The following is a 16,235-nucleotide window of genomic DNA, read 5'->3' as shown; positions in this document are numbered from 1 at the left end:
GGAATAGAGGAAACATGTTTGTGTAATGAAGAGAAAAGAAAATGGTTAAGTTTTTTTAATTGCCATGCTTTTCAGAGGGCAAAAGGATTGGAGCCCAGTGTTCCTCAGGGTCGACCTTAACTAGGAGCATTAGTACATCTTCTGCCTGGTAACAGGAGAAAAATGAAGTACAGAACAGATGGTGATAAACGAGCAGACCTGGTCAAGGGTGCTTGTGGAAATATTCTTTTGATTGCTTCTATTTGAGAGGGCTAGTGGGCAAGTGGTTCCTTGGGGAAGAGCCAGCTTTCAGTTAAAGCGAAATTGAAGGGGGTATTCACAGCAGAGGCTGAGTATCTAAGGTATTTTGCGGATGATTAACCATAAGTCCAAGTAATATTATGGAAAGATTTCAGAAGGAGGATAGGGAGCAGGGGGCATCAGAGTCTGGGTCACGTGAGAATCCTACATTTCTCCTGGTAACTTTGTTTGCAATCCCGTCACAATACAGCTTGGTCTTACCTGGGAGCTATCCTGAATCTTTCTCCTCCCAGGGTACAATTGAGGTTCAACTCTTAGGGTTTTTCTGGCAGCAGGGAGAACACCAGCAACATGGGAAGGTAGAAGGCCCCTGCAACCTCCAGGTCCCATTTGGATCCCTAGTTTGTATCCAGCTAAAACTGTGCATTGCTGTGCTCTGGTCTTGAGAAAGTCCCCATCCCAGTTGTTGTGCTGGCCATGCCTCTGGGTCTATTGAGGAGGGAACTGAAGAGGAAGGGCAACCAGCTTTGCTGCCAAGAGCCATGTTTCCCAAGCCCTAGTAACTTGAACCTACCAGTCCTTGAAAACTTATCACAGCTGCAGAGCACATGTACTCATGTGTTTACTTACTAATTTACAGGAATATGTTCACCTTTTTTTTTTCCTTATGAAAATAACTTTTTCAAGGAACTCATAAAAACCTGCCACAATCAAAACATTATTTTAAAGCAAATGAATACAGAATCAGAATGATGAATATTAAAAAAAATGTACATTCTCATATGACCCCCAAATCATCTCATTTAAGACTTTGGGAAGAGTGAACCAAAGAAGGACTGGGACTCAAAACTTGATCCTTCTCATAAAACTACCTGCCTGGGTATTCTCCTCTTATTGCTTTTCTTTTCCTATGATGCCCCTGGGATTTACATGCAGGAGAATTCAGCTGAACTATTGTCTTTAAGAAGGGCACTTCTCTGATATGCAGGTTAAGATTTCCCATACAGGGACACAACCGATTAAAAGGCCCTGAGGTGGGAGACGATGTGCATTCAGGGAGTGTAGCAGGAGTGTAAACACCTGAGGAGAGAGACCCCGAAAGTGAGTGTGCTATAGGTAGTCAGAGCAGGTTTAAAAAAATTAGGTCTTTTCTAGGAGTAGAGTGAAGCTATTAAGTGTTCTTAAGGAAGGAAGTAGAAAAAAAGATCCCTTGATAGTTGTTCAGAGAAGGGATTGGAAGGGGCAAATGTAGATGTAGACATCGGGAGGGACTCTTGCAAAATTTACATGAGATCCAATAGCCTAGAATAAGATGCTAGTGATGGCAAAGGATAGAAGGGTAGAGCTCCAAGAAATTCTTAGGAAGTAAAAGGAGCACTACCGAGCACTTGTTTGAATTGGCTAAGTTAAGAGAATGGTATTCTGGGTTGGCTTCAGCATCCCCATTTGGCTGGCATGGAGTGGTAAATGGTAGTGAAATGTGTTGAGATGGACAACACAGAATTGAGATAGGAGAATATGTCAAATATGGCAACTTGGAAACATCCGAAGAAGAGTGTCTTCCAGGTTGGGTACATAGGTCAGGAACTCAGAATGGTGGGAAATGGAGCTAGGAATTAAAGATTCATTAGCCTGTGCTTTAGGTCTGTTTATAAAGGACAATGTCGTCTGCCAGCCTCTCTCTTACTATGATAAGTTGATATGCTACAGAGATTTCACCCTAGTCAGATAGCTAAGGGCTGGATTGATAATTGTTCCTCTAAAGAAGGCAAAATATATTGTGCATTTAAATGAATAATCACAGAGATGCAGTAATAATCTTCCTTCTATTTGTCCTCTTCCCACTCCTGTCTACCACTTTGTCTTCTCTCCTCCTCCTCCTCTTGCCTCTTCTCCCTCCTCTTTTCTCTGAGTCTCCTTCTCTAGCTTTTTTCTCCTCCTGTATACTGTAGTAGACTCTGGTGACACATTTTGTATGGGCACACTACTGTACCAAAAAAGTCATCCTGTGGGATTTTCTCTCTCCAACCCAAGTGAAGAATTAAAGGACAGTTTTTGTAACTGATTAATAAGTTACCATTGGCCCCTCTGGCACCTGCCACGTGCTGCTTGTACCCATATTTGGGATCCAAAGATGCACATTTAATAGAGTGCAATTATTATTTATAAGTTCTATTTATGCAACTAGATTAATGTTTTTAATTCTAGAGAATTTTACATGCTGATCACTTTTAATTTAATTTTTAAATTATGTTTTTAAATTTTTACTTTTTCTTCTAATTAATGCTGATTCATTTTTGTTTGCCTGGTTAATAGATTACTGTCCTAGATGAGACATGGACTGTATTCAGGCGTTACAGTCGTTTTCGAGAAATGCATAAAACATTGAAATTAAAGTATGCAGAGGTAAGTTATGAAATTATTATCTCCAATTAAGAACATTCATTTCATAAAGTAAATGAGCTGATTGCATTAGCAATGTCCCCCATCTCTCTCTCTCTCTCTCTCAGTATTAGCTTGTATCACCAAGTTTTATTTTAATTACTCATCTATCAAATATATCTTTTTAGTTTTTGTTTTTTATTTATATTCTACATTGTTTAAAGGTTTTTGAGTACAAGATTTAGAAAATAGTAATAAATTAACTCCATCTTTTTCATAAATTTTATGATAATTTTAAATAAATTTTTCAATCAATTTGTAACTTCTCAACTATAAAACCTATTAAAACGAAATAGTAATAAATTAGTATAGATTTTTCCATTTTGTCTCTTAAAGAAAACTACATCCATGCTTAGATGTCTACTCAATGAAAAACTGAGACATGAGCATTATTTTGCCTTCAAATATGGAGAAGGGGGACAGATAGCAATATGAATTTATCTAGAAACAAGAAAGTATTTTATGTATGAGACCAGATGCCAGGGTGTATTGATATAAGCAATCTTTTCCTTTCTAGAGAAATATTAGCTTTTGAAATAATTTCAAGCAAAGAAAAGCATTCCTAGAATGGATTTGTGTTTTCCTAATGATAAGGATGAAAATGATTTTACTTCGACTATAGGAAGTCTGTATATGTATATCTCTTTGAAAATTTGGGTTTAACTGTCTGCAAATCAATGAATAATCACTGTCTAATTAGCCTGTTTTCACTATTGATTTTCAACACTATTTTTATAGTTTATGACATCCTAAAAATAAATTAGTCAGACTTTTGTCCCTAATTTGGTTCATATTAAATAATATTTCCTTAACATTATGGCTTCTGCCCTTTTTTATCTGACTTAGAATACAAAGAGAAATACCTATAAATAAAGGTTCCTTGATGTGTAGAAGGACCTTGAGTTCAGGTAAAGTTGAGTTGTGTTTTAAATTCTATTATTCAGCTTTCACACTAGTTAGTATTCTGATAAAATTGAAGAAGATTCAGGTAGGAATTACAGTTTAGTGTTCCCAAGAGGCTTCAGTTCCAGCAGTAAACACTTAAAATTCAAACTATGAGTTCATTTCTATAATTTACACTCCATGTCTCAAACTAATATTAACAATAAAAAGTAGAAATATTATATACATATTAAATGTAAAGAGCAGCTTTTTCTGAAAGTGAACTTTGCAGCTTATTAACTAGCTGGCTATGAGTTACTACATCAGTTCTTTAATAATGTATAGTTTTTGCACATTGTATTAACATCACTGAATTCCCAGAGTAATAGGTAGAAAAAGAAAGAAAAGGATGCAAGTTTTACACATACACACACTCACATACACTCCCACTCATCCTATGATTATATTCATACCAAATCTAATATTAGTTTAACCTATCTCATATAAACACACTTTTCTAGATTTCAGTAAAGTAGTAGTGGATAAAAATAAAAATCTCTTATATATCTTAAAATCATATGGAAAGAGCCTCAAAATAAGGAAAAATAATCACTAATACTTGACAATTAAACATTCCACATTGTAGTTGCCAATTTAAGTAAGTTGCTTGCCTTCCATGACAAATGTCAGGGTGATGGAGCAGAAGTTGTTGGGCATTTTAGTATAATTTCTTTTCAGTTTGGGCTCTTTGACAAGATGGCATTCTAGTTTCAGTACGAATTGAAATATTCAAAAGAGTTTGAAAAGCATCAGTATACTTCTCTAATTAGTGTTTTTAAAGAAAACTAAATAAATATAACATAAGCAATCTTTGAAGATATAATAAAAGAAAACTTATGCGATTAAGAATGATGTGAATCTGAAAATCAAAGAGATTTCTTGATACCAGGAAAAAATAATAAAGAGATTATTACATGTAAAATTTTCTCAAGGGGGAAAATGTGTATTACAAACATACTTTAAAAAATGAAGTGACCATCAAATGAAGAAAATTAAACTGGCTTCATTTATTACTCACAACAAGAGCAACTCTATACTTTGTATACAGATGTGAACAAGACAGCCACATTCTGTCCTCTCATGAAGTAAAGAGAATAAACAAATAAGGCAATTTCAAATAATATTAAGTGCCTTATAGAAAATGAAACAGGGTCTAATTATATGGTATAAGAGCTGGACAGTGGGTACTTTTGAGGCAACAGGCCAGGCAGGCCTTTCTGAATAAGTGAGGTTTGAGCTGAAACCTGAATGTTGAGATGAAGCAAGCATGAAAATCTAGAGGTAGACACATTTTAAGTAGAAATAACAACAAATACAAAGGCTCATGGTGGCAAGGGCAAGTTTGGTGTGTTTTAGGACTAAAACGCCTGTGAAAAGTGGCAAGAGTGGTAGTAGGAATGAGAGGGCTAGGTAGAGACCTATCAAGTAGGGCCTTGACCTATATTAGTGCATGGGAAGGCACTGCAAAGTGTTCAAATAAGAAAGTGATCCAATTTTTACTTTTAAAAGATCATTTTAATGGCCATATAGACACAGATTGTTGGGATAGTTGAGAGCTTACATCTAGAAGTCTGTTTTAGATATTTAATTTGATTTTAAACACTTATTTGGAAGTTCCAAGGAAGATGAATGAAGTATGCCTACAGATTAAAGAGAATATTATGAATGATCTCTCAGAAGGCATGGTTTAGATCACCAATAAGTGAGAAAAATTCTTTTATTTTTGTCTCAATTTTTAGCCAAGTTTCAGCGTTAAAACCATTAGACTCATAACTTCTACTAACAGAAGTCCCTTTTCCTGAAGACATACTGAGAATTGAAAGGATAACCAAGAATGAAAATTGCATTTTCATGTGGAGTTCAAGTTTGTAACTTATAATTACTTTATTAGAAGGACAGAAAAAATTAGTTATATAAAGGAACTGTGAGACACACATGTGCATATTATTTCAGAGAGAAAAGATAGATGATAAGTGATTTGAAACTATGTAGTAAGCTCCTAAAATACACTGTGTGTTGAAAGAAGGCATGCTGGTTTAAGCCCTTGAGAAACTGCTGATGGTGTTTTGCCTTTCATTTGCCACAACTGCGACCCATTTCCTCACCCTTTCCTGAGTGCTTACCCTGTGCCTAGTATTGTGCTTAGCATCTCATGGTGCTCTTGACAGTACTATGAATGTAGGGGCCTTTACCAGCTGAGAGTGAGAGATGTGAATAACATACTTCATGGCACACAACCATGAGTAGAAGCCAGTTTTGAAACCAGTTTGACTCCATTTCCCATTTCTAAACCAACAATGATATTAAAATTTGGTTTTAAAATGCACATGATCTATTAAAACATAGTAGCATGTTATTCTAGATCTAGATGAAACATTTCAAAGGAGAAGAGCATTGTGATTCAACATTTTCAAAAGGAAGTTGAAATACAAAATTGAATATCATCCATATATTGTTCTGTAAATTTGGAGTTTCTTTTGTGCAGCTCAGATTCATATTATCTTGCTTGCTAAGTGTATGTTGGGACTTGAAATCAGTAATGTGCTTATTGGGAATTTGTCAAGTATTATTGCTGTCATTGTGTAATGTTAATCTTGAAGTAATCAACTACTTTCAAATAGCCTACTTGGCCTGAAAACATCCTAGAAATCACTTGACTTGTTAAAGACATAACCTCTTCAGGAAAGCCAAAGGGTTGATACAGAAGGATCCTGAAAATTTCCTCCCACAGACAACTTTTTGATAGCCAGGTGGGAACATCATTTCTTTACCTAGCTCCTTCACCAGATCATGCTCATTATTTCTGTGCAAGTAGAGAACTAATCTTACTCTCTTCATACCAAGAGTAACAAAATGTTCGATGATAATGTGTTTTTTTAAAAATGATATGTATTAAATTTTCCTAGTCATACAAGGTTCAAGTTTTAGATCAAGTTTCAAAAATACTGAAGAGCACAGTGAAATTCAAAATACAAAGAATTTGTAATATGCACACCAAGGTAGAGAATCTTTTGTCACCTTAAAACTTCAGTTTTTGTCACAGCTTATAATCTTTTGCAACTTTATCTAAAATTATATCCTGTTCTTTCACATTTTCTTCTGGAGTTTAGCCATGTTCTCTCCTGGAGGATATACTCTAAAATAGTTTGATGTGACAGTTCCTTTTATGGAGATTCTTTTTCTTTTTCTTTCTCTAATCTTTTTTTTTTTTCTAAATAGACTACATGTTCATGATAAAAGATTGACATTATTCAAAGATACATCTAGGGACTGTGAAAGTGAGCCTTAATCTAGCCCTCAGAGATACCATTTGCAGCACTTCCCAGGAGATCTTCCTGGATCCAACTATAAATTCAGAAGCACACACTTTCTATAAGCCATACTTTGCATGAAGGTCCCTGGACAGGATACAAGACAGGGACCACTGCTTGCCAATAGGGCAGAGGCTTGGTGAGGGTCTCCCAGCATTCTGCAGCATTCTACAGAGTTGTCCAGGAGCCTTCGTCCCATCTCTCCCTAGTAATAGCTTAGGTGCATGGAGATGAGACCCACCTGGGCAGGTGCAAGAACCTCTCTAGTTTCCCCATGCCACAGGAAACCAGCACTGTTACCAGTGGAGTGTGACAACTCCACTGGCAGAATTTGCAGCCTCTACAAGAAGCACATGGAATTATCAGTCATCTCACCTACAGCTAGGCTTCCCACCATCTAGCTCTCATTCTCCCTGTCCAGAAGCACTTTATCAAGAGGTGGTGGGGAGATAATCTTTTCCATGAACAGTATTGCCTAGTAACAAAATTGGCATTTTCACCTTATCAAGTTTCCAGAATCCTCTTGCTAGACATTTGGGTAGTTTCCGATTTTTGCTGTTAGGACAACTTCTCTGAACATTCTTGAACATACTTACATGTCTTCTGATTTGAAAATTTCTCTGTGGGGGAGGAAAAAAAAACCGATTGCTCAAATGTCCTGAAAGACTTAATTTATGAAAATCCAAGCTCAGGAATGAATACACAGGAGTTGGGTAGGCTGAGAGCCCTAAAGATCATCACCCTTGGGATAAGGTTTTAAGAATTTCTTAGCCACCATTCAACTGAGTCTTCTAATTTCCCTGTTTTCTCACATTCCTGTGATTCATGTTTGCTATAATTTTTTCCATAAAATGTGTTGGTCAACTGAAGACCCCTCAGGGACACTTTATGTACACTTGGGTGGCAGGCCAGTTAAAGCTGTGAGGAGCTGTCGATCACATAATATATGTCTCTGAAGAAAATAGAAGGAACTTAGGGTTATTACAAGCAAAGTAAATGAATGATTTGGAAGGCAAGACCCCTGGCTTCTATCAACCTACAAGTGAGGCATGGAGGGCAGGGAAAAAGCAGAAAACTGTAATATGCTTTTTATTGTATAGTAACAAAATGTTATGAAGGAAAAAAGAAAACTAAGTTCTTTGCCCTCTATACAGAAGACCAAATTAGCTGCTCATGGTCTTAGCTCGTTTGCAAGTGCATGCTCGTTTTCTGTTTTCAGGTGTGCTTGTATGAGTGGGCCGAGTTCTTCCCACTGGGAATGCTACATTATTCTGGATGATTAAAATTGTTGGTTTATTTTTACTTATTCTTTTTTTTTTTTTTTGACCTTAGCAGTTTCTTTCAGATTTCAAATAGACTTCCCCTTTTGTTTCAAATTAATTTGTTTTCTTGATATACTAACATGTATTATGCAAGACAATAGCTCCTTCTGGTTTTCATTCTCTGCTGCCTTTCATTGACCTCATATGGAATCTTAATCGAATTAAATCCTGTGTTTTCAAATTCCACATCTGTAAAATGATAATGCCACAGCCAGTGTGTAAAAGATTGTGAGAGTCTCAGATAAAATAAGTTATTGAAATCAACTATCAAGTATTGTGCAGCATCTGCCAGATTAGCATGTCTTTGAAATTTTATCATGCTGACCATTTCTATAGTGTTCTTCTTTCTATATGGAAACTATGTATTTTTTTGACTTTATTAAAGTGAGAATAAGCCTTTTAAATATCAATCAAGTTATGGTTCTCAGAAACAAAATCCTGTTAAGTGTTCCCTTTTTGTTTCTCTGAGGAGGAGGTAGAGTTACTATTTATGTCTAGTGTCCATGAGGTTTACTGGTGAATCCAGATCACAGTGTCTGGGAGTCCTCCAGACAGAAACCTAGCCCATCTAGAAGTTGAAAAGAAAAAGGAAAGCTTTGAAAACCACATCCCTTTTTTAACCATTAAAATAAATAGTAAAGACCTAGTGTCCCTTTATGGCGTTTTGGATAAATGGTCTTATAGGCTCTGAATGTTTTTAAGAAAGTAGTATGACTTGGGACAGGAAAGTCAAAGAGTCATTGAAAGAGCTACTGATTCTCAGAAGTTCAGCAATGCTGTCTAATTTTTGAAAGGACTTTATTTTAGTACATTTAACAAGGAGTTCTCCCTTCTGAGTGTTACAGCCTCATGGAAATTACTATGAACTGAATGTGTGTCTCAAAAATTCATATCTGAAATCTAATTCTGAATTTGTTGGTATTAAAATGAGGTCTTTAGGGGGTGATTATATTCTGAGGGTGAAGCCCTAATCAAAGGGATTAGTGCCCTAACACAAGGTGCCTCTACCACCATGTGAGGACATGGAAGCTGCCAGGTACCCAATCTGCTTTACCCTTGATCTTGGACTTTTCACCCTCAAGAACTGGGAGCAATAAAGTTCTTTTGTTTACAAATTACCCCATCTAAGGTATTTTGTTATAGTTGCAGGAATAGACAAAGACCAGTGCCTAATTTCTCAGGAGAATCTTCTCAGAATGAAAGGGGTTATTTAGAATTAATCATTGAGGACTTTTTAATAATATTCTTAGCTAGAAGTGATTTGGAAGCAATTTAGTGTTGGTCTGCTTAGAGGTCAAAGAATGAACAATGAAAATGGGGCATTTTGTCTACCAAAATGTGGTCAAAACAAGTGCTAAGGGAACTTTTAATGTCCGTGCCTGATGAGAGTATATGTTTCTTAGAATAGTCCATGCTGCCTACCTATGTCATAACTAAGTCATCACAATTTGTGAAAAAATCAGAGTCACTAGAGTACCCAAGTGTCAAACACAGTCAGCCTCAATCAGATGCATCCCTAAAGGGGCTTCCTTCTCCTTACAAATCTGAGTGAGAGAAATATTTTGAGAGCCTTCGAGTGAAAATGGAAGATTACTGTGTTACAGCAATTGTTCTGTCTCACAGCTAGCATTCTTTGGGTGCCCAGTAAATACCAGTGGGAGGGAAGGAAATAATTAGTCAAAAGGTTATTTAATTTGTATGTGGACTTTCAGTTTGCGCTGATGAAACCATTTATCACCTTCTATGTTCTCCAAATGATTTCCCCAATGCAGCACCAAAGAAAGTCAAGAAAAAAAAAGCTGGCTACTGGCTTCATATTTGTCTTTGATAGCTATTTTCCATCTTTCATTGAAATGCATTCTAGACTGTTTTATAACCAGCATTCCAAATTTAATATAAAAATTGCAAATCTGCTCACCACCCAAATTATAACGCTACCAACCGTAGCCACAGGGAGCATCCGGTAAGCCTTAGATAAATTTATTCACACCAAGCCCTCAGCTTCTTTGAATTTTTTAATAGCAAATAGCTAAAAAGCCAAAAATAGAAGGCCACCAGCATTCTGACCTGGTATGTTATCAGGGACCCAGGTTTCTCACTTTGTGGTTTGTATTATACTATTTTCTCCACCCAATAGATAAACAGCATTTAAATCACTACTTTCAAGGATAGGTGGAGGAGCAAAGAACATTGAATTACCTTGGAAGCCTTTCCAAAATATGTCAACTCAAGCCCTCAACTAGGAAATTCCGCTTTAATAAACCTGAGGTGAGTCTCAGGACCATGTATTTGGGGAAAAGCATCACCCAAAGGATGCTCAGTGGACCACTGATTAGATATTTCCTGTCCTTTCTTTTGCATTCACCTTGTGAACTTGAGTTGATTTTTCATTATTATAGATCATTAAACTAAAGAAGTGATATCTAGAGACAGATAATCTTGAATATTGTCAACATTAATAACAGACTCATTCAGACCTGAACAATGACGAAGAAATGTCTCTTCAGTTACCACCGATGTAGACTTTTATCATTCTTCTTTGCAGCAAGTAAGGAAACTTGTACAGCAACAGGCTCCACCTGCCAAGGGACCATAATGACTTAATGTGTAGTCCAGGTTTTCATTTTAGACAAGAGGGACCAAACACCTAGAGAGAGTTTTGTTCAAGACCTAAGAGTGGGCAAGGTTCCTGTCTCCTGATTCCTTGTTCTTTGTCTGACAGTGTTCCTCTTCATGACAGTATTCATTCTACAAGGGGAAATTTACAGAATGCTCTAGATGAAATAAAAAATGAGAAAATTCATTCCCTATAAAAATCAGTTACATAGCAAGTCCCCATGGATGCTAACTAGACTACTAGAAATTTTGTTTCTTCTATTCAATGTCATTACAATGACAAGTTCCTGGCATGATTCAGTTCCTGAAAGAGACAATTAGCATCATACTAAGAGATGGAAAATATAAGCCTTTGAGTTGGTTCAACTTCATACTCTTAAAATTGCAATATTTAATATTCACAGATCTGGATGTTCTTTCAAAAATTGTTGCCGCATACATGAATGTTCTCAGATCTATTTTCACTGGCTCATGCCTGAATGAAATTGACACTGGCTTTGGGAAGAATGAGAACTTCATGTGGAAAAGATACAATCTTTATACAAATATAACTGGAAATTGATGCAATCCTAACTACATTTCCAAGTATGATTTTATACCTAGGATGATTCCAAGGTACTTGATTTTAGTACTTTGGTGAGAAGAGGATAGCAGATTGCATTAATGATGTGTTCTAATTTTAATTGTTGATTTCCCTGGACCACCAACAAAAATTTCTACATTGCTCCTTCATACAACACATACTTCAGAACAATGTAGTATGTGACAAGTCCTAAGAGAGGCACAGAGCAGGTGGCTCATAAGTATTATGCCGTGTGGGCTTTAGACCTCTGATGGTATAAAGGTAACTCATTGCTTCTTAATGACCCATCTAGGTTATCCCGAACAATTGCTGCTTCATGCCACTAACAAATCAAACTTAGAAGAGAATTGCTTATTGTTTGTGAGTATATTTCTCAGTGACAGCTGTTCTTTTAAGGCCTTGGGAGCTGCTATTAATTTTGAGTAGTCAAAAATGCTTCCATCTAGTCAGCTGTGAGAATTATGGCAGCCTTTTGATGAGTTTTCATTATTTTCATTTCTCAGAAGCTGGAGTGGCTGAAATTTACAGCCACAAACTTGCAGTGTGCAGATGTTTCAAAAACTGACAGTTATATGTAGGTATATATACTTGCAAAAGACAAGTTATAGCTGATGTGACCAATTAGAGTGTCATGTTAAAATTTTTTCTCCCTTCTGTAAAACTTGAGTAGTAGTTAAGTAGCCATGTATCACTGGAGTAAAGAAAATGACTAGTAAATAGGAATGGCAATAAACTACACTTTTATCAAGTGTTAACAGAAGTCAGATATTTTTCTTTTATTAGTAAAGACTCCACAACTTTATTAGTTCTCAATCTTTCTTTTTCCAGTGATTTATAATCCAGTTTTAGCTATTTAATTGTTAAAAATCTTAGAAGATAAGCAAGGCTTTTGTTCCTCATTTTAATTTCTTTTCTATATTTATGACTGCTGTTATTTGTATCCAAAGTAATGACATTGCCATTTATTAAAACCTGTGCAGTCTGTTGCCTTCAAGACCACCTGGACTTAATATAGGGTCTAGCTAAACTAAAAAGTGAACTTGGCTAAGAGAGAAAAGCTTTTAATGAAAGCAAACTTTCCAATTATATTTAATTTGCCTTCTTAATGGTTCTTTTAATGTAATAAACATTGAAGTCAGGAGACTTGATGACTATGTCAGTTCACTGGGAATCAGAGAAGAAACAACTTGTAGATGAAAATATCACTGTTTCCGGGATCATTAAGAAATACTGCAGAGGATATGCTGAAAGTATTTCTGAAAAGTATAAATGCACGTGTAGCTACTGAACTTGTTAGAAGAATGGATTCTCAGTGCTTCCATTTTTCTAAACCCAGGATTCACAAATAATATATAAAATGGTTGCATTAGTTTAAAGTAACTAATTGATTATCTTACTCTCTTGCTAGTTCTTCATATCTATTTTTCAACATAAAACTTAGAAATGAATCACTTGAGTTTTTAGGTTCCACGTGTATTGAAGAAGAGAAAGACAAATTCCATAAGAAATGAGTGGACCTCAAAATTACTGACTTCATTTTTCCAATGGCTGTTATTTCAGCCCTTTTGTCTCTAGAATATGTTTTATTTACTGAATTGCAGAGCAAGCTTGTCATTATGTTTCTCTTAGAGCAAAAAAAAAAAAAAGTGCTATTTTAATCCTCATTTGTTTGTTTCCTGTGTTTTATTCTGCATAATCAAATTTCATAATTATGCAAAGTAGGCCATAGGGCTGTTGTTAAAATTTCTTCCAGTACTCTCTAGGTTTATGATATCTCCCACAAATATCCCATTTATTTGACTTCAGTCATCATTTTTAATGCTAATATACAGTTTTCCCACAAGAACTCAAGCCTCTTTGCATCATTTCCCACTCCTGCTCTAAGGTTAATGACTACAGCAGGAAAAGAGGCCATTTTGAAGGTTTTTCTCTTGAATACTGCATCCCCTTTGTGCCTGTCCTTTTTCTGTTCTATAACTTCTTGAAAAGTAACCTGTTTTGTTATTATATTAAACTCCATTTTCCCTGCACACATCTGAACATTGCTTCAAATGAGTATATGGAGATTTTGCAGGAAGTAAGATACACTCCTCAAAAGCCATACAGCACAACCAAGATAATAGGTAAAATATCTCCACAGTATCTAAGTGCTACTTGTAACATAGCATTGAGAGATTTTAATCATCAGAATCCAAGTTGCAGAATTTCAGAGCTGAAAGGAGACTTTTAAAACATCTCAGTTCAGTTTCTTCCCTTTGACAGATGATGAAACTAGAAACTAGAGAGGTTTTACACATTGCCCGACATGGTTCAACCAGCTATTTGCAGAGACTTGAAATCCAATTGCCCCAAATCGCAGGTTATTAAAAGAAAAAGACATATGGTGTTAATTTAACTGTTCCATTAAATTTGGGAAAAGAATAATCACTTTTTACTGTTTCTATAAAAGTGATGCATGCTCATTTAGAAAAATTTCACATAATACAAGGAAATACAAGAAGAAAGCAGCAGATTACCCAAAGTCATTCTCTAAATATAATTAATGTTACCATTTAATGAACATTATTTTAAGTATTCATTTAGAAAATGAATAGGCACAGATAAAAGGTTGGATACATAAATTGATAAAAAGGATCTAAAGTGATAGAAGAATAGGGGAAAAGAATAAAATGACCTTAAAACATTGTGTTCATTTTAGATATGCTATTTTTAAGTATAGACATTAAATTTAATTTTACTTGAATTTAACAGAGTGAAAGAAAATGAAGTAAAACCATAGAATTTGCTGAACTTCAAATTAAAGTTTCTCCACTACAAGATATGTCCTCTAAAATGTGTATGACTTTAAGAAAAAAAATTATAAAAACATTTTAAAAATTATAAATCCACTGGTTTTCAGATGATGTGTTTAATATTTCATAATCATGTCTATTCTGACAGAGATAAGATTAGCTTTATTTACTCCTACCTCCCATTTTTTAAAGTCATTATTTTTACATTGTCAAAAATATATAGAATTCTCGTCCTTTTTTGAATAAATTATACATAATTACCTCTTAGTATGAGTTTAAATAGAAGCAGTATTTACTCTACTATGGTTTCCTCATTCCTGAGATCTTCATACTGTGCAGTCTCTTGATTGGATAATTTTGGTCATTTGATGTATATTAAGAGTTCCTATCTGTTTGAGAATGTCTCTCCATGGCATGTATACTTGAAAGACAGTTTAGTTAGTTGTAAATTTCTGGGGTCACATTTTTTGTTTCTTAGCACATTTCATTTTGTATTATTATATTTTGCTATTTGTATATTTATGCTATCCTGTGTTTTTATTTTGCTAATTGATTTTGTTCCTTCTGCTAGGGCTTTCATTCCACTAATGTTTTTGTCTCTTCATTTCTTTCTTGAGTTTTGCTGGCTCACTTTTTGTTGGGGATAGATGATGCGGGGGACAGAGTACAAAAGTACCAATTTTTTTTCAGTTAGTTTTTTTTTAGTCTTAAAATAACTTTAGGCTGTGTTTTGTCTTTAAGCAAAACATTCATTTTTACCTTTAAGCGTAAGCATGTAATATTTTGTGTTGAAAACTTGCCATGATGTATTGGGAAAAGGAATTGTAGATTGGCCTTTAGTGTGAGGTTTTGTTTGACTGGTATAGGCTGTGCTTACTATTTGTAGCTGTGGTTTCAGGTGCTGAACTTTCCTCTGGTGTTTTGCTTTTGTCTCCTCTGTGGTCTTGGGCTTTCTTAGAGGCTCCTTACATAAAGTCTGAGACTTGCAGTTCTTTCAGTTTGGATCCTCTGTCACATGGCATTCCTATTGTTGTGACAGTAATATATGTGTAGTGGGGGGAGTACTCTAAATTATTGTGTTAAGTCTAAGTCTTTAGTGAGCTTGAGTTGGGCCTCTCGCCCCACCACAATCTGGTAAATCTTACTGGCCATACCACACACACGCTATCAGCTGGACTCTGGTAAAACCCAAGGTGGTTAGGTTCTGGTACAGAACTCTTGGTAATATTGCTGAACGGCATTTTCTGCCTCCTGCCATATGCTATATGGATTTTTCTCCCATCTGCACAGTGAGAACCTTATGGTAGTTACTGGAGTTAAAACTCACAAAAGGAGATCCAACATGGCGGCAGGCGCGGAGAGATCAAGTCTCTGATCTCTTCAGCTGCGCGGGCATAGGGAGTCGTAAACCGTCTAAATGCTGTTTGCTCAGGATCACTAGGCAATGCTGAGCTGACGTGGATCTGGGGCGAACAGTCTGGGCCTCTCAGAACACAGATCGGCTGAATTCAAGCTCCCATTCGCCTGCTTCTTGCAGACAAACTGCAGTGACTCAGCACTAAACAATCCCACTGAAACAACTGGTCGGCCCTTCTGAACCTACGGAGGTAAATGCCAACAGAGCCTTCATAGGCAGTGGCCATAGGATTGAAACGGGGCTTGGGAGAGCCAGTCAGGACCCACCCATTGCATTGGTCACCCGGCAAAGGTAAACGAACTGTCGCCATTTGCATGGGATACCACATGGCAGAGAACTGACGTCACCAGAATGCGGCGGAGGAGATAACTTCATTGAAACCAGTGGCAACAGTGACTTCTTCCCTTCCCTCCTAATACCTTTCCTCCCAAGCATCAAATAAATTTATAGGAGTAAACAGTAACTCAGCAGTCAAACAGAACAAGAAGTAACATGAGCAGCATGAAAAAGCAAGGAAGAAAAGGAGTACAAACAATGCAGGACAGCCTAAATATTCAGGAGGACCTAGAG

General features: G+C 36.1%; 1 protein-coding gene across 3 annotated transcripts in view; it reads left to right on the top strand.

Annotated features, from left to right (window-relative positions):
* Positions 1-16,235, top strand: part of Kif16b (kinesin family member 16B) — a 302,607-nt gene that overhangs the window by 230,053 nt on the left and 56,319 nt on the right. For 2 of the 3 annotated variants that reach the window (XM_048811330.1, XM_048811329.1), the window contains one exon: positions 2,557-2,646. The exons of the other annotated variant lie outside the window; for it this stretch is intronic. In XM_048811330.1, the coding sequence (XP_048667287.1) occupies positions 2,557-2,646 (90 nt within the window). The remainder of the gene's footprint in view (positions 1-2,556; positions 2,647-16,235) is intronic. 3 annotated transcript variants of the gene reach the window in all.

This window comes from Marmota marmota, unplaced genomic scaffold, assembly GCF_001458135.2.
Source record: "Marmota marmota marmota unplaced genomic scaffold, marMar, whole genome shotgun sequence".
Classification (NCBI taxonomy): Eukaryota; Metazoa; Chordata; class Mammalia; order Rodentia; family Sciuridae; genus Marmota; species Marmota marmota.
This window is presented reverse-complemented; position numbering and strand designations above follow the sequence as displayed.